The following is a 19263-nucleotide window of genomic DNA, read 5'->3' on the forward strand; positions in this document are numbered from 1 at the left end:
GTGAAGTGTGTGTGTGCGTGGCGGGGGGAGGGAATGGTTCTCTTAGAGCTTCTGGAACGCTGACCCACAGGCTTTCTTCATGCTGAATCTGGCGCTCCGAATGTCCAGGCTCAGCTGTGCCGAGGGGCTCTGGAAGGGGCGGGGTGGCTTGGGCCGGTGGCTAAATTACGGGCCCGGGAATTGCAACACTTTGTACCTTAGCATCGGGATGCATGATTACAAAAGAAACGGTGTCGTTTGCGTGGAGTGGGGGCTGGGGGAGCGTGAAGCGAATGTGCCGTTTTGAAACCAAAGGACCGTAAGCGCTTCCTCTCTCCCTGCACGAGACCCTCCCGCGGGCCCGGCTGCCGCCTCTGGACTGTCCGGAGAGAACATGGCGGCCCCCGGCGCCCGGGGCTCCAGCCTCGCGGGCCTGCTCCCGGCTCAGACATCTCTGGAGTACGCCCTGCTCGACGCCGTCACCCAGGAGGAGAAGGACAGCTTGGTCTACCAGTATCTGCAGAAGGTGGACGGCTGGGAGCAGGACTTGTCAGTGCCCGAGTTTCCGGAAGGTGAGGGGCAGGCTTCGGGGTGGGGACCCCTCCCGGAACCTCCCCTTCCTCGGGGACTGCGCCCTCCCCTGCAGCGGGGGGCGAGGCAGGGTAGTGCGGCCGCGCGGGGGCGGTTCGCCCGCTGTGCCGCTTCCCCCGGGCCGGAAGCGGCGGCAGAGGGTGGTTTTCTGGAGCGCGGGGACGTGCACTTTCGTCACTGTGTCCCGAGCCCTTGCCCGGGCCTTGTGTTAACTTAGATATTCCACGAATGCTTCGTGGGTCCGGCTGGCGACGATTGAAATGTCCATGCCACCGTGTCGTTGCAGTCTGGTTGCCCAGCGTCGTCATTGCCATCCTCTGTGCATCATCCTGACACTTAACACGTCTGTGCCACCCACCGTTGTGAACACTTCAGGGGACTAGTTAACCTTCTCTACAACCCGCCGAGGCTTCTTAACAGACTTATTTTATAGTTGAGGAAACTGAGGCACGGGAAGGCTAAGTAACTTTCTTAAGGCTTCACAGCTAATAATAACCGCCAAAGTCAGACTCTGCAGACCCCGGGTTGGCAAGTATCTTAGCTGTGCCACACTTCTCCGTTCCAAGTCGTAACATTTGTCATTCTTAAAATCTGAATCAATTATGGCCAGTCAACAGGGTGTGAATCCCAGTTCTTTGAGTGCTTGGAACACCAGGGAACTGATACCCGCAGTAGTGCTATTTGGGAAGCACATCTTGCTATGATAAACGAAACCGTACTTTCCCTTCTTTGGTTGGGACTGGCATTGTTTTGTTGGTGTTGGCGTGTCTCCTGGCATGACACTGAAACCACATGTATAGTTAATCGGTTGGATATGGCAGGGTTCAGTATCTCCTGGGAGGTATATCGGAACCTCGCCTCTGACAACAGAGTCTCACGTGTCTTTCCAAGCCTTTTGCTCCTAGCTTCAAAAATGGTTTTGTTTTTTTTTTTTCCTGTTGCTAATCCTAGGCTGGATTTGAAATATTGTGGAATTATTACAAGAGAATTGGGTGCGTGACTGCTTAACCCATCAAAGAAATTAAAGAGATTATATACATATGTGCATGTTTATTAAAAAAAAGAAACTTTGTAAGAAGTTACATAGTACAGTGTTACAGACTAGTCACCAGTGAGGTTTGGGGGCAATGTTTTTGTTTTCTAGTCTTGTTTATAGTTACACTGGGTGTATTTTATTACCATGAGATTTGACCTTCGTGATTCATAAATAATGTAACAAAATATTCAGGCTTTGTATTTGACGTAATCAGATTTTCTGCTGGAGCTGATTATTGAGCTCAGAGTATTAGGTAAGAGTTTTTCTTTGGTTTCTTTATCAGTGAACTATAATCGAGAAGTCATAAACCTAACGCAAACAGTATGCTTTGTTCATTTCTTAAAAGACGTAAGTGTTTATGGGAAACTGTGGTGTAATGGATGGATTCAGACAGATTTGGGGTTAAGTCCTAGTTATTTCATTTGTTAGCTGCATGACTTTGAGCAAGTTACTTGATTTCTCCAAGCCTCACTTTACTACCTTATAAAATAAACCTAGTATTTACCTTTCAGGTTAATTATGTGGGTCAGAGGTAATATATCTAAAGTTCTTAGTTCATAGGAGATCTCAATAAATGTTGGCTGCTTATTTTAAAATTTGAGAGGGAGAGACACCACGTGGATAAGGGGCAGAGAGAGAGAATCCCAAACAGTTCTGCTCTGTCCCCACAGAGCCTGATGTGAGGCTCGAACTCACCAACGGTGAGATCATGACCTGAGCGGAAACCAAGAGTTCAAAGCTCAACTGACTGAGCCACCCAGGCGTCCCAAATGTTGGCAGCTTTTAAAAAGTATATTCATTGTTACTGTAAAATTTATTAAGCATGGTAAGAAAATAACAGATATTTAATAATAGTTTCCTTACCCCCCAGTCTAAGTCACTCTTGACTATTTACAGAAAATAAATTTAAAAGACAGATTCATAAATATTTTGCCATTAAGATATGAAATATACATTAGTTTGAGGTTTTATGTGATTACTTGATCTGGTATGCAATTAACACTTTATAAAAATGCATAATTAAGAGCTCACTCTCACCTAAAACCTCACTAAATTGGACTATTAAAGCAGAAATCCTGGTTTGATTTCGATTTTTTTTTTTTTTTAGAATTTTGTTTAAATTGAGTAACTCCAGTTACTGCTATTAGGCATTAGCTGTTATTATACACTTCTTCCACCTAACTTTGGCTTTCAATTTCTATAAAATATTTCCAGATACCTGCTCCGAGGTACAATTAACGGTTTTAGTGACTGCATTTACTCATAAACCACAAACTCATTATCTTTGTTTTTCTAAATTGGTTAGCTGTGCTTTTAATATTTAACAAAATCTTTTAATTATTAACAAAATTGTAAGTCCTACTCAAGAAATTATATATTCTGATTTAAAAAAGTACAGATTAATGAGATTCCATTTTTCTTTGGAGGGAGGCAAACCCGTTCTTCATCAGTGTTAATACTGCCTCCATGAAATCTGTGCTAGTGTATTTTGCTTAACTTTGCATTTGAAATATTTTGTGGTTAAGGCCTCCTTCAAATCCAGAGCATTTTAGTTCTTAGGAAATTAGACATTTTGTATGTTTATCTTTATATTTTAACATTTTGTTCCTTTTTGAATTTAGTCCTGTCTTGCTGTTCTTAAGATTGAGCTTCTTTCTAAAAAGCTCCTTTGAACCTGATTGTGTACTTAGGTCCTCTTAATATTTGATATTGACTCTTGTTTTTACCTACATGCGTTGATCTTGTTTTCTTTCACACACAGACTATTCTATTTCTGAAAGAATTTAGTAGCTTTTTCTTACTATGTTTGCATATTGCCCCATAATAGCGTCTTTCCCATCTTGCCCCACTGCCCTATCCCCTCCTTGAAATAATAATGGTTTATGTTTTAATGGAAAGTTTTAGATAAATTATCTTTGCCTTTTCTTTTTATCATAATTTATTTTGTAAATTTCAGGATTAGAATGGCTGAACACTGAAGAGCCTATATCTGTCTACAAGGATCTGTGTGGAAAAGTAGTCATCCTTGATTTCTTCACCTACTGCTGCATAAACTGCATTCATCTACTGCCTGATCTTCATGCATTAGAACACACATACTCTGATAAAGGTACCTGCCCTTTAATTGGTTTCTAACAGACTGTCCCGGCGTGGGCACTGGAGTAGTGGCTGACTCATTTGCTTATAGGAGAATGAACATCTGGCACGACTTCAACGATTGCAGAAGGCATTTCTAATCTATGATTTAAGGACTCCATGCGCTTTTTCGTGAAGAGTTACGCTTAAAGATAATGGTTTGCCTTCCTCGAGAACCAGGCTTAATCTATGTTTCTTCTCTGAGGTTAGGTCATGATTTACTCTTTTATGATCAAGTATTTTTAAAAGTTTGTCTTGTATATTTAGACTGAACCAAAATTTGTTCTATGAACAAATGAAACTTGTGTTTCTAATCTTACACTCTTCGCACTAAGACATAAAGATAAAAGTTCTTATTAGAAAATGCGATTCGACTTCCTTTCATTTCAAATGCATACAGTGGAATGCAAAATATTATAGCAGATACCTTTTCTTTGACCCTATTTTATTAAAAAATGACTTATAAAGGTTAATGTTTTCCAAAGCACACTAGGAAATCCTCTTTTATGGTATTATAAATTCTGAAGATGTAAGAGATTATACTTAGTATTTGCTTTAGAACTGAAATTTTTTCAGATCTTTTTCCTCGTTTACTTTTTTCTGAAAAAGAGAGCATATGGGGTGAATGAAACTAATTAAAGGTTCCATTTAATTAGGCTTAAATGAATGGAAGCTTCACACCTGGAGTGTTTAAAAAGGAGAGAGGGTCAATGATCTTAGAGTAAAAATCAGAATAGAGTATACATGCACAGAATTGAAAGATATCTTGGTTTTAAAAACGGAGTGATTAAAAAAAAAGGGACTGGTAGGTTAAAATCTTCAGTGCAAGTAAAACCTCCAATGCTTACAAATTGTAATATATTGTATCTTGAAATTGCCAGTCACTGAGATTTATCAAGAACTCCAGTATTCCTGGGAACTAATTTATGTTTTCAAAATTTCATCTGTATTGATTTAAGAAATAAGAGCGTCTCGTTATCTACTAGTTTTGCGTGCCTGTGTGTCTTGGCCAAACTCCTATAAATAAATATATTTATTGAGCATGTAGTATGTGCAGGGTACTCTGCTAACTGAGGAAATATGCAACAGAGTTGAATAAAAAGCATTATGGAACCTGAGGAAAGGCGTAACTCACTTTGCCTAGAAGCATTGGAAAAGATTTCTCAGGAGGAGACAGGCTGGAACTTGAAAAATGAGCAGGTAGGCGTACAGCTGCAAATGAAAAAGGAGCAGGAGGAAGCAACAGATAGACAAGCAGGGAGACATGGAAAAGTAGGTTTCTTGGAGAGAGGTAAATAATAGTTCAGTGGGGCAAGATTGTAGGGGCTCCTAGGAAAGACAAAAGGAGAGGAAGTTACATTAGGTGCAGACAGTTGTGAAGGGTCTTGTTACTAAGAATAAATAGCTTGGACTTTGTCTTCCAGTGAAGATACTGAGGTGTTTCAGGTTGCTTTTGGTTTGTTGGTTTGTTGGTTTAATAAGAGGATGACAGTAAGATTTGTGTTTTAGAAAGGCGCTGCAGATCTGGGTTAAGAATCCCAGTGAACTGTTTCCATCCTTAAGACCATCCCTAAAAGGCTGTATTTGGTAACTTAATTGGTTAATTCCACACCCGAAGCAAATTCAAACTTCTTGGAATGGATCCTTGTAACCTTTTTACCAGTTTACTGGAAGCATCATTTTTATAGCACATCGTGACAAAAAATAAAAACTAGTTTTGCATCCACATATACTTGTGAAAAGTAAAATACTTGAAGTGGTCCCAACAATGTAATTTCAAGGACATGTTCAATAATATGCTACTTTATGAAAATGCCAGTAACTTAGAAATGTTTTTATATTGCTGAAAAGATATATTCAATTCATATTCACAAAAGCAGGCATACCCAGAGATTATCACCTGAAAGTTCAATAAGCTGTCACTAAATTAATATGCTTTCTTACAGCGATGTGTCTTGTCTCATTACTATCTGCTCTGTTTCTGAACATGTTTGCAGCAATGCTAATAGTTCTTGAAGTGACATTCAGCAGCCTATTTTAAATTCCATGGAGTATTCAGTTCATTTTATCAGTAAGCAAGAAATGCTCAGCTAAGTGAGGGAAGTGCTTATTAATTCAAAAACAGCCTGAAAGGAGTCCAAATTAGGACCCAGTTCCTTCTGCTCTAAAACAGCTTTTAAAATCAAGTTTGTAACGGTGACCAGCATCATTTTCCTAATAGCATGAGACATTATAAATGCCAGAGTCTAAAGTAAAAAGATATTTAATAGTAATGAATGGCTCTTATCTTCAAAGATTTAAGAATGTAACTGCCCTAAGCTTGTAATTAATCCATAGTAATTCAGCACATGTTTACATTAGACTGACAGGTACCTTAGGTGGTTTTTGTTTCTGTTTTTTTTTCTGTTTCTACTTGAGAGTTTATAAACATGTTTTTGCCTTTTATGCTGGGTACCTTAATGGCATATTATATAATATCCACATGTAGCCCAATGGCTATTGAGGACAAGTACTCTTGTTTTATAAGAAAACATTTATTAGAGAAACTATTTTCCCTATAGGGAAACTATATTCCCTAATATTTGACATATTTTAAAATGTGACTCCTAGGTGTATGCTAATGTATAATTAAATCAGAATTAACCTAAACACCAGAGTACCACCAGGTAAATGCTTGCATTCTCACTACGGAGGAGATGCTATTTTTCTGTTTTATACTTTATTAAAAATTAGAAGAATGCAGTTCTAATTTCATAATGAAACTAAACCTTTCTATGAGTCAGTATGTAATTTGATTGTGCATCAGAGTTCCCCAGACCTTCCCTGGGTTCGGTAATTCTTTAGGAGAACTCACTGTTGTAATTTATTAACAGCTAAAGGATACAGAGTGGAGGCAGCAAAGGAGAAGGTGCTCATGAGAGGCTAAGTCCAGGGGAGACCAAACACAAGACCTCCACTCCTAGTGGAGTCCTACGAGACCACTTAATTCCCAGCAAAGAGTTGTTAGAGCACATTTGAGATGTTACCAGGGACTCTTATTAAAGACTCAGCAATCGGGGTTTTTACTGGGGGCTGGCCAAATAGGCAGCTTCTGCCTGGTGGCATGTATGAAGATTCTAGAGCCCCAGAAGGAAAGCAAGGGTTCAGCATAAACCATATTATTTGTGCCAACAGTTTAGGCATAGTGAGACACTCTTCTCCATCCTGAGAATCTCAGGAACCCTCCTGAAATCCAGGCAAGGGCCAGCCTTCTAAGCAGACCTTGGAAGAATACCAGGCAGGCATGCCGTGTTAACTCGTGTCTGCACACTCTATCTTCGTTTTGCAGCAGTACCTATATTATTCTGTTTTTAAAATAGTTAAAGTAAGGGGCGCCTGGGTGGCTCAGTCGGTTAAGCATCCGGCTTCGGCTCAGGTCATGACCTCACAGTTCCTGGGTTCGAGCCCCACCTCGGGCTCTGTGCTGACGGCTCAGAACCTGGAGCCTGTTTCAGATTCTGTGTCTCCCTCTGTCTCTGGCCCTCCCCTGTTCATGCTCTGTCTCTGTCTCAAAAATAAAATAAAAACATTAAAATAGTTAAAATATGAAAATATTGGTCAGTTTAGGATGTTTCAGGAGAGATGCAGGGTAATGCAGGGTCAGTTTTTGAAATTCTAAAAAAAAATTTCAAATGCTTTGGCTTTGTGCTTTAGTGTTCAGTGATTTTGATCTTTTCACATCATGGTTGCATCTCTCAGTATGAGACCTAAAATCCTGCTTCTCCACACCCTTCTCTCCCCTCAGGGTGTTCTGGCCTCCCGGGTTCCTCAGTGTCCCTGTTTCTCTTGCCTTAAGGCCCTGACACTTAGCATTCATTCTGCTTGGAATAATGTTATCCTTTCTTGCCCAGTAAAGTGTCATGCTTGTCTTTTAGATCTCAAAACGTCTCCATCTACAATTTTGTAACCTGTAAAACTCAACTGCTTTCAATCTTCCATTTAAGTAGGTTATTACAATGTTTATGATTAACTATACACTCTAGTATATAGTGTATAAAATACAATGTTGTACATATTACTGTATATAATTATAATCTAGTACAATTCTGTATATCTATATCTCTGAAAAATAAGACCTTTGAAGATTTCAAAGTGAGTTTTTGAAGTTATTTTATTACTGATATTTTAGAAGCAGTTATTCTTTTTATACAGCTTGTCTTTCCCTCCCTTCCTCCCTCTCTTCTCTCCTCCTTCCTTCTCCGTCTCTTCCTTTCCTTCTATAATTTATTTTAAATGGAGTGTTTTGATCCCTGTGCTCTCAAAATATTCATAAAGTGAAGAATCTTTGACATTCTATTTTTATTGTGTACAATTAACATAAAAAGCAAAATAGCTTAAGAAAAATCTCCATACTTTAAGGTTATTGACACTGAAAAAATGGGAGGCATTGTTATTTGGCAATTGTCTTTGTAGATTAATATAGATATTCTATTTAGACAATATAATATGGTTTATATATTGTATAGATATATAAATTTCTTCAGTATTTATGCCCTGTCTATTCATCATTTTATTTTCTACTAAGTACTGTGCTAGTGAATAATAAAACATGCATGGTCCCTAAATAATTAATAGGAATTACAGTCTAACAAGGGCAAGACTTATAATCAGATACTCACAAATATTTTTATAATTTCTGATTAGTACTAAGAAGAAAAATTACAGGTGCTATGAAAACAAATAATGGAGTTTAATCTGGAGGAATTAAAGAAAGCTTTCTTAAGAGTGAAAATTAAGCTTGAGATGTAAAAGGGAAGTATGGCTTTACTAGGTGAGAAAGGGTGAAGAACATTCCAGGCCAGAGGAGGATTGTGTGTTAAGGCATTAAAGCAAGAGGAATAATGATATTCTGGAGGAACTGAAGGAAGGCCAGGTTGCTCTAACACCCTGAGGGGAGGGGAAGAAAGGCGTGGAGAACATGCTGGGGAGATGAGATTTAGTTTTTACACAAAGAACAATGGCAGATTTTCTGGAAGAGGGTGACAGGATGAGATTTGTGATTGTTTCAAGATCTGTCCCACTCTTGGGGCGCCTGGGGGGCTCAGTCGGTTAAGCTTCTGACTTCAGCTCGGGTCATAGGATCTCAGTTTTTGGGTTCGAGCCCCATGTCAGGCTCTGTGCTGACAGCTCAGAGCCTGGAGCCTGCTCTCCCTCTCTCTGCCCCTTCCCCACTCATGCTCTGTCTCTGTCTCTCTCTTTTTCAAAAATAAACAAACATTTAAAAAAAAAAAAAACAGTCTCACTCCTGGGTAGGTAACTAATTAGTGGACAAGACTGGATGTGAGAGATCTGTGACAAGGCTGTTGTGCTTCCTATGAGACATGACAATAGCTTGAAACTAGTTATAGAGGGATAAGATTAATAAGATTTGGTCATGGATTAAATATGGGTGATGAGAGAGGGCTCTTTGGTATAACAGAGATATCCTAGGTAGGTTTTTGGCTTGTATAATTGGACAGATGACGGTGCCATTTGGTGAAAGGAAACACTATAGAAAGGACAGGTTTGGAGGGGAAAGTCATAAGTTTGGTGTAAATTATCTCTGAGACTTGCACTTCATTATCCATATGCCTTCCATCATTCCTCGGGCTAACAACCTAGATCCTTTAAATCCTTTGCTCCCCTTCATTCCCTGTCCTAGTCACTTCTTCAGTCTCCTCCATCGTTCATACACTCTGGCTTCCATGTGTTTTGTCGCCATGGAATCTCCTTCATTGCTCTCTTCACTTAGTTAACACCTTCTAAAGGCAAACATCTCCCATTAACCTTCACTTCTTCGAACAAGTGTTGGCTATGTTGATCAGAGGGAATAGATGGATGTATGTATATTTTGGTACATAGTGTGTATGTATGTATATCACACATGTAAAATATAGACATGACTTGGATTCTTAATTCATTGGGCTGTAAGTCATTATTTAGATATTCATATTGCCCCTGTTGGATGAATGGGATCCTCTTCAAGCTGTCACCTGTGTCCTTTTGATCCATGCTTCTCATTCTCCAAACACTTCCTTGTCACAACAAAATATTTAAAGATTCCTCTTATACTTTCCCAGCCCCTTCCGTGAATCAGCCATTTCTCCAAAGAGCTCTGATTCTGTTTAGTATTGAATATTGGGAATGGGTTTGAGAAACCAAGATCTGGGTACATCCTGCACTCATTGCTACTGGGGTGTCTTTGCTTCTAGTCCCTCCCAACTAGTTAAAAATTACTTAGACTAATCCTCCCCACTCCTCATGAGGTTATGTTGTTCGTTTGAAGTACAGCTAGATTCATTTGTTTCTGTTTGTATTTTTAGTTGATTATATTTGTTTTTGAGTATGTGAAATCTTAGCATGGTCCTGAAAGTCAGAACTATACAGAAAGTATAGCTCCATCTACCCATCTCTCTACCTGTTTCTTTTCTTTTCTTTTTTTAAACATTTATTTATTATTGAGAGACAGAGACAGACAGAGCATGAGCATCGGAGGGGCAGAGAGAGAGGGAGACACATAATCTGAAGCAGGCTCCAGGCTCTGAGCTGTCAGCACAGAGCCCGAAGCAGGGCTCGAACTCACAAACCGCGAGATCATGACCTGAGCCTAAGTCGGACACTTAACCAACTGAGCCAGCCAGGCACCCCTCTACCTGTTTCTAGTTTCCCATTCTTTCCATCCCTTTCCAACATGATTTCTATTTTTTTATTTCTCTTTAAAAAAAAAATACTGGGGCACCTGTGGTTAAGACTGTTCAGCATCTGACTTCGGCTCAGATCATGATCTCACTGCTGTTGAGTCTGAGCCCCGTGTTGGGCTTCTGGGCTGAGAGCTCAGAGCCTGGAGTCTGCTTCGGATTCTGTGTCTCCCTTTTTCTCTGCCCCTCCCCTGCTCCTGCTCTGTTTCCCTCTCTCAAAAAGAAATTAACATTAATAAACAATTTTAAAAAATACTAACAGTGACCTACTGTAGATGTTTTTGAGTGTTTTGCTTTTTTAATGTAACAATTTATCCTGGAGGCCACTTCATATAGAGAATTTCCTGATTATTTTTATAGAACTCCATTTTGTGTGTGTGTGTGTGTGTGTGTGTGTGTGTGTGTGTGTGTATATGTCTGTGTACACCAGAATTTATTCACTCACTGTCCTGTCCTATGTATTGGCCCTTAGGTTGTTTCCAATATTTAGCAGTTACAGCGAATAACCTCATGGTATGTTTTTGTATTACTGGTGGCATATCTTGGGGGTAGATTCCTAGGGGTGGGATTTCTGGGTCAAAGTTAAATGCGTATAATATAGTTTTGTTGAGTATTGCCACATTGTGAGCCAGGAGGGTTGTACTAGTTTGTGTTCCTAGACTGTGAGGGTGCCTCTTTTCCCACTGCTGCTCCAGTAAAATGTATTGACGTGTTTTTTGGTTTTTTTTTTAAATATAATTTATTGTCAAGTTGGCTAACATACCATGTATACAGTGTGCTCTTGGCTTTGGGAGTAGATTCCCATGATTCATCGCTTACATACAACACCCAGCACTCATCCCAACAAGTGCCCTCCTCAGTGCCCATGACCCCTTTTCTTTGCCCCCTGGGCCCCTACCCCCATCAACCCTCAGTTTGTTCTCGGTATTTAAGAGTCTCTTATGGTTTGCCTCCCTCTCTGTTTGAAACTATTTTTCCCCTTCCCTTCCCCCATGGTCTTCTGTTAAGTTTTTCAACTTCCACATATGAGTGAAAACTTGGTATCTTTTTCTGACTGACATTTCATATCACTTATTTCATAACACTTATCATAATACCCTTCAGTTCTATCCACGTTGTTGCAAATAGCAAGATTTCATTCTCATTGCCGGGTGGTATTCCCTTGTATATATAAACCACATCTTTATTCATCAGTTGATGGACAGTTGGGTTCTTTCCATAATTTGGCTATTGTTAATAGTGCTGCTGTAAACACTGGGGTACGTGTGCCCCTATACATCAGCACTCCTGTATACTTTGGATAAATTCCTAGTAATGCTATTGCTGGGTTGTAGGGTAGTTCTATTTTTAACTTTTTGAGGAACCTCCACACTGTTTTCCAGAGCGTCTGCACCAGTTTGCATTCCCACCAACAATGCAAGAGGGTTCCCGTTTCTCCACATCCTCTCCGGCATCTATAGTCTCCTGATTTGTTCATTTTACCCACTCTGACTGGCGTGAGGTGGTATCTCAGTGTGGCTTTGATTTGTATTTCCCTGATGATAAGCAATGTTGAGCATCTTTTCATATGTTGGCCATCTGGTGTCTTCTTTGAAAAAGTGTCTATTCATGTCTTCTGCCCATTTTTTCAGTGGATTATTTATTTTGCTGGTGTTGAGTTGGTAAGTTTTTTATAGATTTTGGATACTAACCGTTTATCCAATAGGTCATTAGCAAATATCTTCTCCCATTCCATCAGTTGCCTTTTAGGTTTGTTGATTGTTTCCTTTGCTTTGCAGAAGTTTTTTTTATCTTGATGAGGTCTCAGTAGTTGATTTTTTGCTTTTATTTCCCTTGCCTATGGAGATGTGTCAAGTAAGAAGTTGCTGCGGCCAAGGTCAAAGAGGTTGTTGCCTGTTTTCCCCCCTAGGGTTTTGATGGTTTCCTGTTTCACATTTAGTTCTTTCATCCATTTTGAGTTTATTTTTGTGTATGGTTGACACACTTTTTTAATTTGTACTGATCTAATAGGTTAAAAAAAAATGGTATCTTTGTGTGGTTTTATTTATTTTTTAAGTAAACTCTACACCCAACATGGGACTCAAACTTATGATCCTAAGATCAAGAGTTGCATACTGTACTGAGCCAGCCAGGTACCCCTTGATGTAGTTTTAAATTACAGTTTAGAATGTGTTTGAAAATCTTTTCTTGTCTTTGTGGCTATTTATTGTAAGTGGGGTTTTGTCTACCATTCTATACTCCCAACTGGCTATTGTATAGGTATATAAAAGCTGTTGATTTTTATCTGTTAATTTTGTATTCTTTTTTGTTGTTATTTTATGTTCTGCTTCCTAAATCTTTTACTATTTTGTTTAGTTTTGTAATTGATTCTCTGAGGTTCCCCTAACATGCTATGTTATTTGCAAAGAAATTTTCCAAATCTTATCTCTATAATCGATTTGTCTAATTTTGTTGGCTAATAGCGCCCCCCCCCCCAATTCATTATTTAATAGTAGTAGACAGTGGGCATCTTTGCCTTGTTCTTTATCTTATTTGGAAATACTTACTATTTTTCTCCATTAAGTAACAGGCTGGTTTTAGGATTTAGTTATATTTTATTTAACCAATTAACAAAGTATTGAGGAACAAAATTCAAGTAACTTATATCTCAATATACCTGATGTTGAAAACTGAAATCTCTCTCTCCCATTTCTGGTTTTGGAGGAGAATGGAGGCCACCTAATTTTGAATCTCCCCACTTATCTTTTCCTCTCCCTCAAACATAAAAACAAGGAGAATAAACAAAACCACACTTGATCGTGCCTTCAGCAATACTAGGAGGCCGAGAATATCATGCTTCCAAACTACCTGTAAGTTGAGAAATAAACTGAATTCCATTAAAGGTCCTCTCGCTGGAAGCCTGCAGGTGCTAGAACAGGGATGGGGGGAATTTGAAAAGACCCCATGGGGAAAAAAAGGAGAGTGGTTTAGAGGTCTTGGGCTAAGCACAGAGTAACCCCCTTACCAGTAGAAAGAGAAACTCCACCACTCAGTGCAAAATACTGAACACATGTTTGGATCATAGCACCAGCTCTTGAAAGAGTTTGGGCCTAAGAACAGAAGCCTCAGAGCAGCATTGCCTCTTGGAGGGAATCAGACCTAGAGATGGGGTTTCCCCTTGAAGATCCTCTACTTAAACAAACAAACAAACAAACAAAATAACCCAAAAAACAAAACCAAAATGTTGAGGATCTTGCAGGAAAAAAAAAAAAAGAGAGAGAAAATACACATCAACCCCCTTCTTGCAACAATGCTACCCAAAAATGAAACTGCACAGAGAAAGGGAACTGTCAGAAAAGTGTACTCTCAATCTAGGAGCCCTGTCCACAAAATGGGTGGGAATATTAAAAAGATCACATCCATATAAAATTGTAAAAAGCTGAAAATGTTAAGTTAGAGTTGAAGTGCTGATGAACATTCCTAATGATCACAAAAAAACTGTAACACAATCCTCCATATTGAATTACACATCCTCAAACAGCGTTTAAGAATAATTTAAAAAGAGGGGCGCCTGGGTGGCGCAGTCGGTTAAGCGTCCGACTTCAGCCAGGTCACGATCTCGCGGTCCGTGAGTTCGAGCCCGGTGTCAGGCTCTGGGCTGATGGCTCAGAGCCTGGAGCCTGCTTCCGATTCTGTGTCTCCCTCTCTCTCTGCCCCTCCCCCGTTCATGCTCTGTCTCTCTCTGTCCCAAAAATAAATTAACGTTGAAAAAAAAATAATTTAAAAAGATCTTGAACCAGAAATTCACAAACGAAGGGGTGCCTGGGTGGCTCAGTAGGTTAAGCCTCCGACTTCAGCTCAAGTCACGATCTCGTGGTTTGTGGGTTCGAGCCCTGCGTCGGGCTCTGTGCTGACAGCTCAAAGCCTGGAGCCTACTTCGGATTCTGTGTCTCCCTCTTTCTCTGCCCCTCCTCTGCTCGCAACCTGTCTCTCAAAAATAAAAAATGTTTTTAAAAATTCAGAAACTGGGGCGCCTGGGTGGCTCAGTCGGTTGAGCGTCCGACTTCAGCTCAGGTCACGATCTCACGTCCGTGAGTTCGAGCCCCGCGTCGGGCTCTGGGCTGATGGCTCAGAGCCTGGAGCCTGCTTCCGCTTCTGTGTCTCCCTCTCTCTCTGCCCCTCCCCCATTCATGCTCTGTCTCTCTCTGTCTCAAAAATAAATAAATGCTAAAAAAAAAAAAAATTCAGAAACTAAGAATGGAGATGCACCCCCCCCCAATGCAAGAGGTAAGGAGTGTTGATTGAACTCAGAAAAGAAATAGAAGGAAAAAGTCCAAGTTATTTTAGAAAGAAGACTAAATTACAAGGTGCCTAAGGGGCAGTAAATTCAAATAAAAATGTAATAAGGGACATTTAAATAAAGAAGGGGAGAAGAACAAACCTAGAGAATGAAAATAAGCTAAAGAAGTAAAAATAGAGGAAATGATTGAAATGAAAGACAAGCAGAAGAGATCCAACATAAGGCTACTTGGAGACTGAAGAAAAATCAATCAAAACAACTGACCAAAACTAATACGTAAAATTAGAATCCAAGAAAATGCTCTGGCAATAAAAGAAACCTTGAATCTACGTATTGAAAGGTACTATCAGATACCAGAGAAAATTGACACAGAACAGCTCAAGAAGTATCTTACTTTAAACTATTACATTTTAAAGATGTTTAAAAAATATCTTCAGGGCCTCCAGGAAAAACAGTGACTTTCAAAAACATGGAAATTAGGACAGACTTTATATGAATAACACACAAAGCAAGGCAACAGTACATTTTCTTTTTTTTTTTTTCTTTTTAAAAAAAAATTTTTTTTGAGAGAGTGTGTGAATAGGAGAGAGGCAGAAAGGGAGACACACAATCTGTAGCAGGCTCCAGGCTCCGAGCTGTCAGCACAGAGCCCAGTGTGGGCTCGGACTCATGGACCACGAGATCATGACCTGAGCCGAAGTTGCAAACTTAACCAACTGAGCCATCCATGCACCCCCCCGAATTTTTTTTTTTGAGTTAAGCCCATTCATATTTACTTATTATTGTGCATAATCATTATATGTATTAGGTTTTCTTTGTTTTTCTTAACATGATGTATTTTCTTTGCTATTTTACTAATTGCTCTGGTTAGAAAAAGTTGTTTCATTGGTTATCTTTGTACTTACAACTTTATTTTTTTTCATGTTTTTATTTTTGAGGGAGACAGAGCAAGTCTGGGGGTGGGGTGCAGAGAGAGGGGACAGAGGATCTGGAGCAGGCTCTTTGTTGACAGCAGAGAGCCCAATGCGGGGCTTTAACTCCGGAACCTTGAGATCATGACCTGAGCCGAAGTTGGGCACTCAACCGACCCGACTGAGCCGCCCGGGTGTCCTTGTATTTACAACTTTAAATAAATAATAGCAAACATTCTTTGAGCTTTTATAATGTATAAAAGGTATTATGCTAAATGCCTTAATTGGATTAAGTAATTCAGCAAGTGGTAAAGCCAGAATTTGATTATAGGGAGCCTGACTCCAGAGCTCATGCTATTTTTTTTTTTTCAGAACTTTATTGTGGCATAATTGACACATAGTAAACTGCACATTTAGGTGTATAATTTTAAGTGTATAATTTTTCCCACTCCTCCCCACCCCCCTTCTTCCCAGTCTCTAACCACCAATCATTGGGTTGGTTTTGTGTATCTTCTTTTAAAATGTTTGTGACGTTATTTTTTAATCTTTGGTTTTCAGAGATTATGTCTTAACGTGATTTTCTTTTAATTTATCCTATTTAGAGTGAATTTCTTGAATTCTGTACATTTATTTTTTTAATTTAACTTTTATTTAGTTAACATACAGTGCAAAAACTTTCGGGAGTAGAATTTAGTGGTTCATCACTTGTATTTAACAACTAGTGCCCTCCTTAATACCCATCCCCCATCTAGCCCATCTCCCACTCACTTCCCTCCAACAACCCTCAGTTTGTTCCCTATCATTAAGAGTCTCTTGTGGTTTGTTCCCCTCTTTTCTTTTTTTCTACCCTTCCCGTATGTTCATCTGTTTTGTTTCCACATATGAGTGAAATCATATAGTATTTCTTTCTCTGATTGACTTATTTCACTTAATACATTCTAGCTCCATCCACATTGTTATAAATGGCAAGATTTTATTCTTTTTGATGGCTGAGTAATATTCCATTGTATATAAATACCACATCTTCTTTATTCATCAGTTGAGGGGCATTTGGACTCCCTCATAGTTTGGCTATTGTTGATAATGCTCCTGTCAACATTGGGGTGCATGTACCCTTTCGAATCTGTATTTATGTATCCTTTGGGTAGATACCTAGTAGTGCAATTGCTGGATGGTAGGGTAGTTCTATTTTTAGTTTTTTGAGGAACCTCTACATTGTTCTCCAGAGTGATTGCACCAGTTTGCATTCCAACCAACAGTGCAAGAGGGCTCCCCTTTCTCCTTCCACATCCTTGCCAGTACCTGTTGTTTCTTGTGTTGTTAATTTTAGCCATTTGGGCAGTGGTGAGGTGGTGTCTCATTGTGGTTTTGATTCGTATTTCTCTGATGACGAGTGATGTTGAGCATCTTTTCGTATGTCTGTTAGCCATCTGGATGTCTTCTTTGGAAAAGTGTCTATTCGTGACTTTTGCCCATTTCTTAACTCAGTTGTTTGTTTTTGGGATTTGATAAGTTCTCTATAGATTTTGGATACTAACCATTTATCAGATGTGTTGTTTGTAAATATCTTCTACCATTCTTTAGGCTGCCTTTTAATTTTGTTGATTGTTTACTTCACTGTGCAGAAGCTTTTGATGAAGTTGCAATAGTTCATGTTTGTTTTTCTTTCCCTTGCCTTTAGGTTCATGTCTAGTAAGAAGTTGCCCTGGCTGAGGTCAGAGAGGTTTCTGCCTGTGTTCTCTAAGATTTTGATGGTTTCCTATCTGACATTTCGGTCTTTCATCCATTTTGAATTTATTTTTGGGTATGGTGTAAGAAAGTGGTCCTGTTTCATTTTTCTACATGTCGCTGTCCAGTTTTCTCAACACCATTTGTTGAAGAGACTCTTTTTTTCCTTTGGGTATTCTTTCCTGCTTTGTCAAAGAGTAGTTGGCCATATAGCTGGGTTTTCTGTAAATTTATATCTTCAGATGAATTTTGGAAGTTTTGGCATTTTTCAAATATTTTTTCTGCCCCAATCTTTTTGTCTTCTCCTCCTGTGAGTCCAAGTCCACATACATTAGATCATTTAAAACTGTTTCACAGGTTCCTGAGGTTCTGTTCATTTTTGTTCTTCAGTCTTCTTTCTTTGTGCTCCTTAGATTGGATAATTTCCCGTTGAGCTATTTTTAGGTTTACTGACTCTTTTCTCTGTCATCTCTTTTTTGCCATTGAGCTCATCCAGTGAATTTATTTTAAATATGGTATTTTTGAGTTCTGAAATTTTCATTTAGTTCTTTTTTCTATTTTTATTTCCTATTTTTTCATTCATGTCAAGTGTGTTTTTCTTTTTTCTTTTTTTTTTTTTTTAGAGATAGCAAGTGAGAATGGGGGAGACTGGCAGAGGGGGGAAAGAGAGAATATCTTAAGCAGACTCCACACTCAGCTCAGAGCCCAACTTGGAACTCAGTCTTACGACCCTGGGGATCATGACCTGAGCTGAGATCAAGAGTTGGACGCCCAACCAACAGAGCCACCCAGGTGCCCCTCAAGTGTGCTTTTCTTTCCCTCAAGGAGCATAGTTAGAGTTCCTTTATGGTGTTTTGTCTACTAATTCAAACTTCTGCTTCGTTTTGGAGCTGGTATCTGTCAGTTGTTTTTGTAGGCATTCAACTTTGTTGGTGCAAACTCAAAGTTCTGTCTCTTCTTCCATCAGCTCTGTGTCTCCTTTCATCAGCCCAGCAATCCACTTCTCGGTTCTTTAAGCCTTTGCTGTACTGTTGTAGGGCTGCCTCACATGTGTATAGTTGAGAAGTCAGGCCGAGACTTGTGAGTGTTCATTCTCAGAAATGGGGAGTCACCTTCTCCTGCTCCCTTCCCCTTGGGGTTTCCCCCACCCTCTCCAGTTTCCCTGGCTCCTTGGGCCAGAAAGGGGTTTCCATGGTCTTAGCCACCTGCGTTGCTTCCAAACCGGGGTCCACCTTCAATGCCAAGCCATGAAGGGGAAAATAAAACGAAACTCCCCTTAATGGTTTGGTTTTCCAAGTTTTGAAATGCCCCCACCCCCCAACAATCTGCCTGCTTTTGTTTACTTTTTTCTGTACTCCAGCGGGGATGAGGGTATGTGTACCTGTGTGATGTCTGTGTTTTTGTTGGGATTTAATAGTTGCAAATGGAAGGATGGTCTGTTAGGAAATTACACCTGCCGGTTTGTGTGAGTTTATTTCTTCTTCATGCTGATGTGCATAGGTTTTGAGGAGTGTGTTGGGAGATTGTATTACCTCTGTAGTCAGTGTTGAGTTTTTTCTCTGAATCCAGCTGAACACTTTTTCCTTTTTTTTTTTTTTTCTGCTATCTTCAATTAAGGCTTGTTCTAGGAACCACATAATGGGAATTTTAAATAAATCAAAGACCTTAATATTATAGAAACATCTTGCTTATAGTTCTGTTAATTTGTAATGTGGGTAGGCCAGAAAAACCTAAGAGGATAATGTGACAATAAATATTAACAAAAAGCAGTCATAGTCACTATGAATTTCAAAGGGGCTTATAATAGTTGGAGAAAAAATAACAGTATTTCAGTATCTTCATAAGAAATTAATGTGTTTTTTAAAACTTTGTCTAGATAAAGGACAC

General features: G+C 39.4%; 1 protein-coding gene across 1 annotated transcript in view; it reads left to right on the forward strand.

Moving 5' to 3' along the window:
• The first annotated feature begins 181 nt into the window (after nt 1-181).
• NHLRC2 (NHL repeat containing 2) overlaps nt 182-19263 on the forward strand; it is a 60230-nt gene continuing 41148 nt past the window's right edge. The window contains exons 1-2 of the mRNA XM_011287569.4: nt 182-551; nt 3564-3716. Of these exons, the coding sequence (XP_011285871.2) occupies nt 374-551; nt 3564-3716 (331 nt within the window). The 5' untranslated portion in view covers nt 182-373. The remainder of the gene's footprint in view (nt 552-3563; nt 3717-19263) is intronic.

The sequence above is a fragment of the Felis catus genome, chromosome D2 (genome assembly GCF_018350175.1).
Source record: "Felis catus isolate Fca126 chromosome D2, F.catus_Fca126_mat1.0, whole genome shotgun sequence".
Taxonomy (NCBI): Eukaryota; Metazoa; Chordata; class Mammalia; order Carnivora; family Felidae; genus Felis; species Felis catus.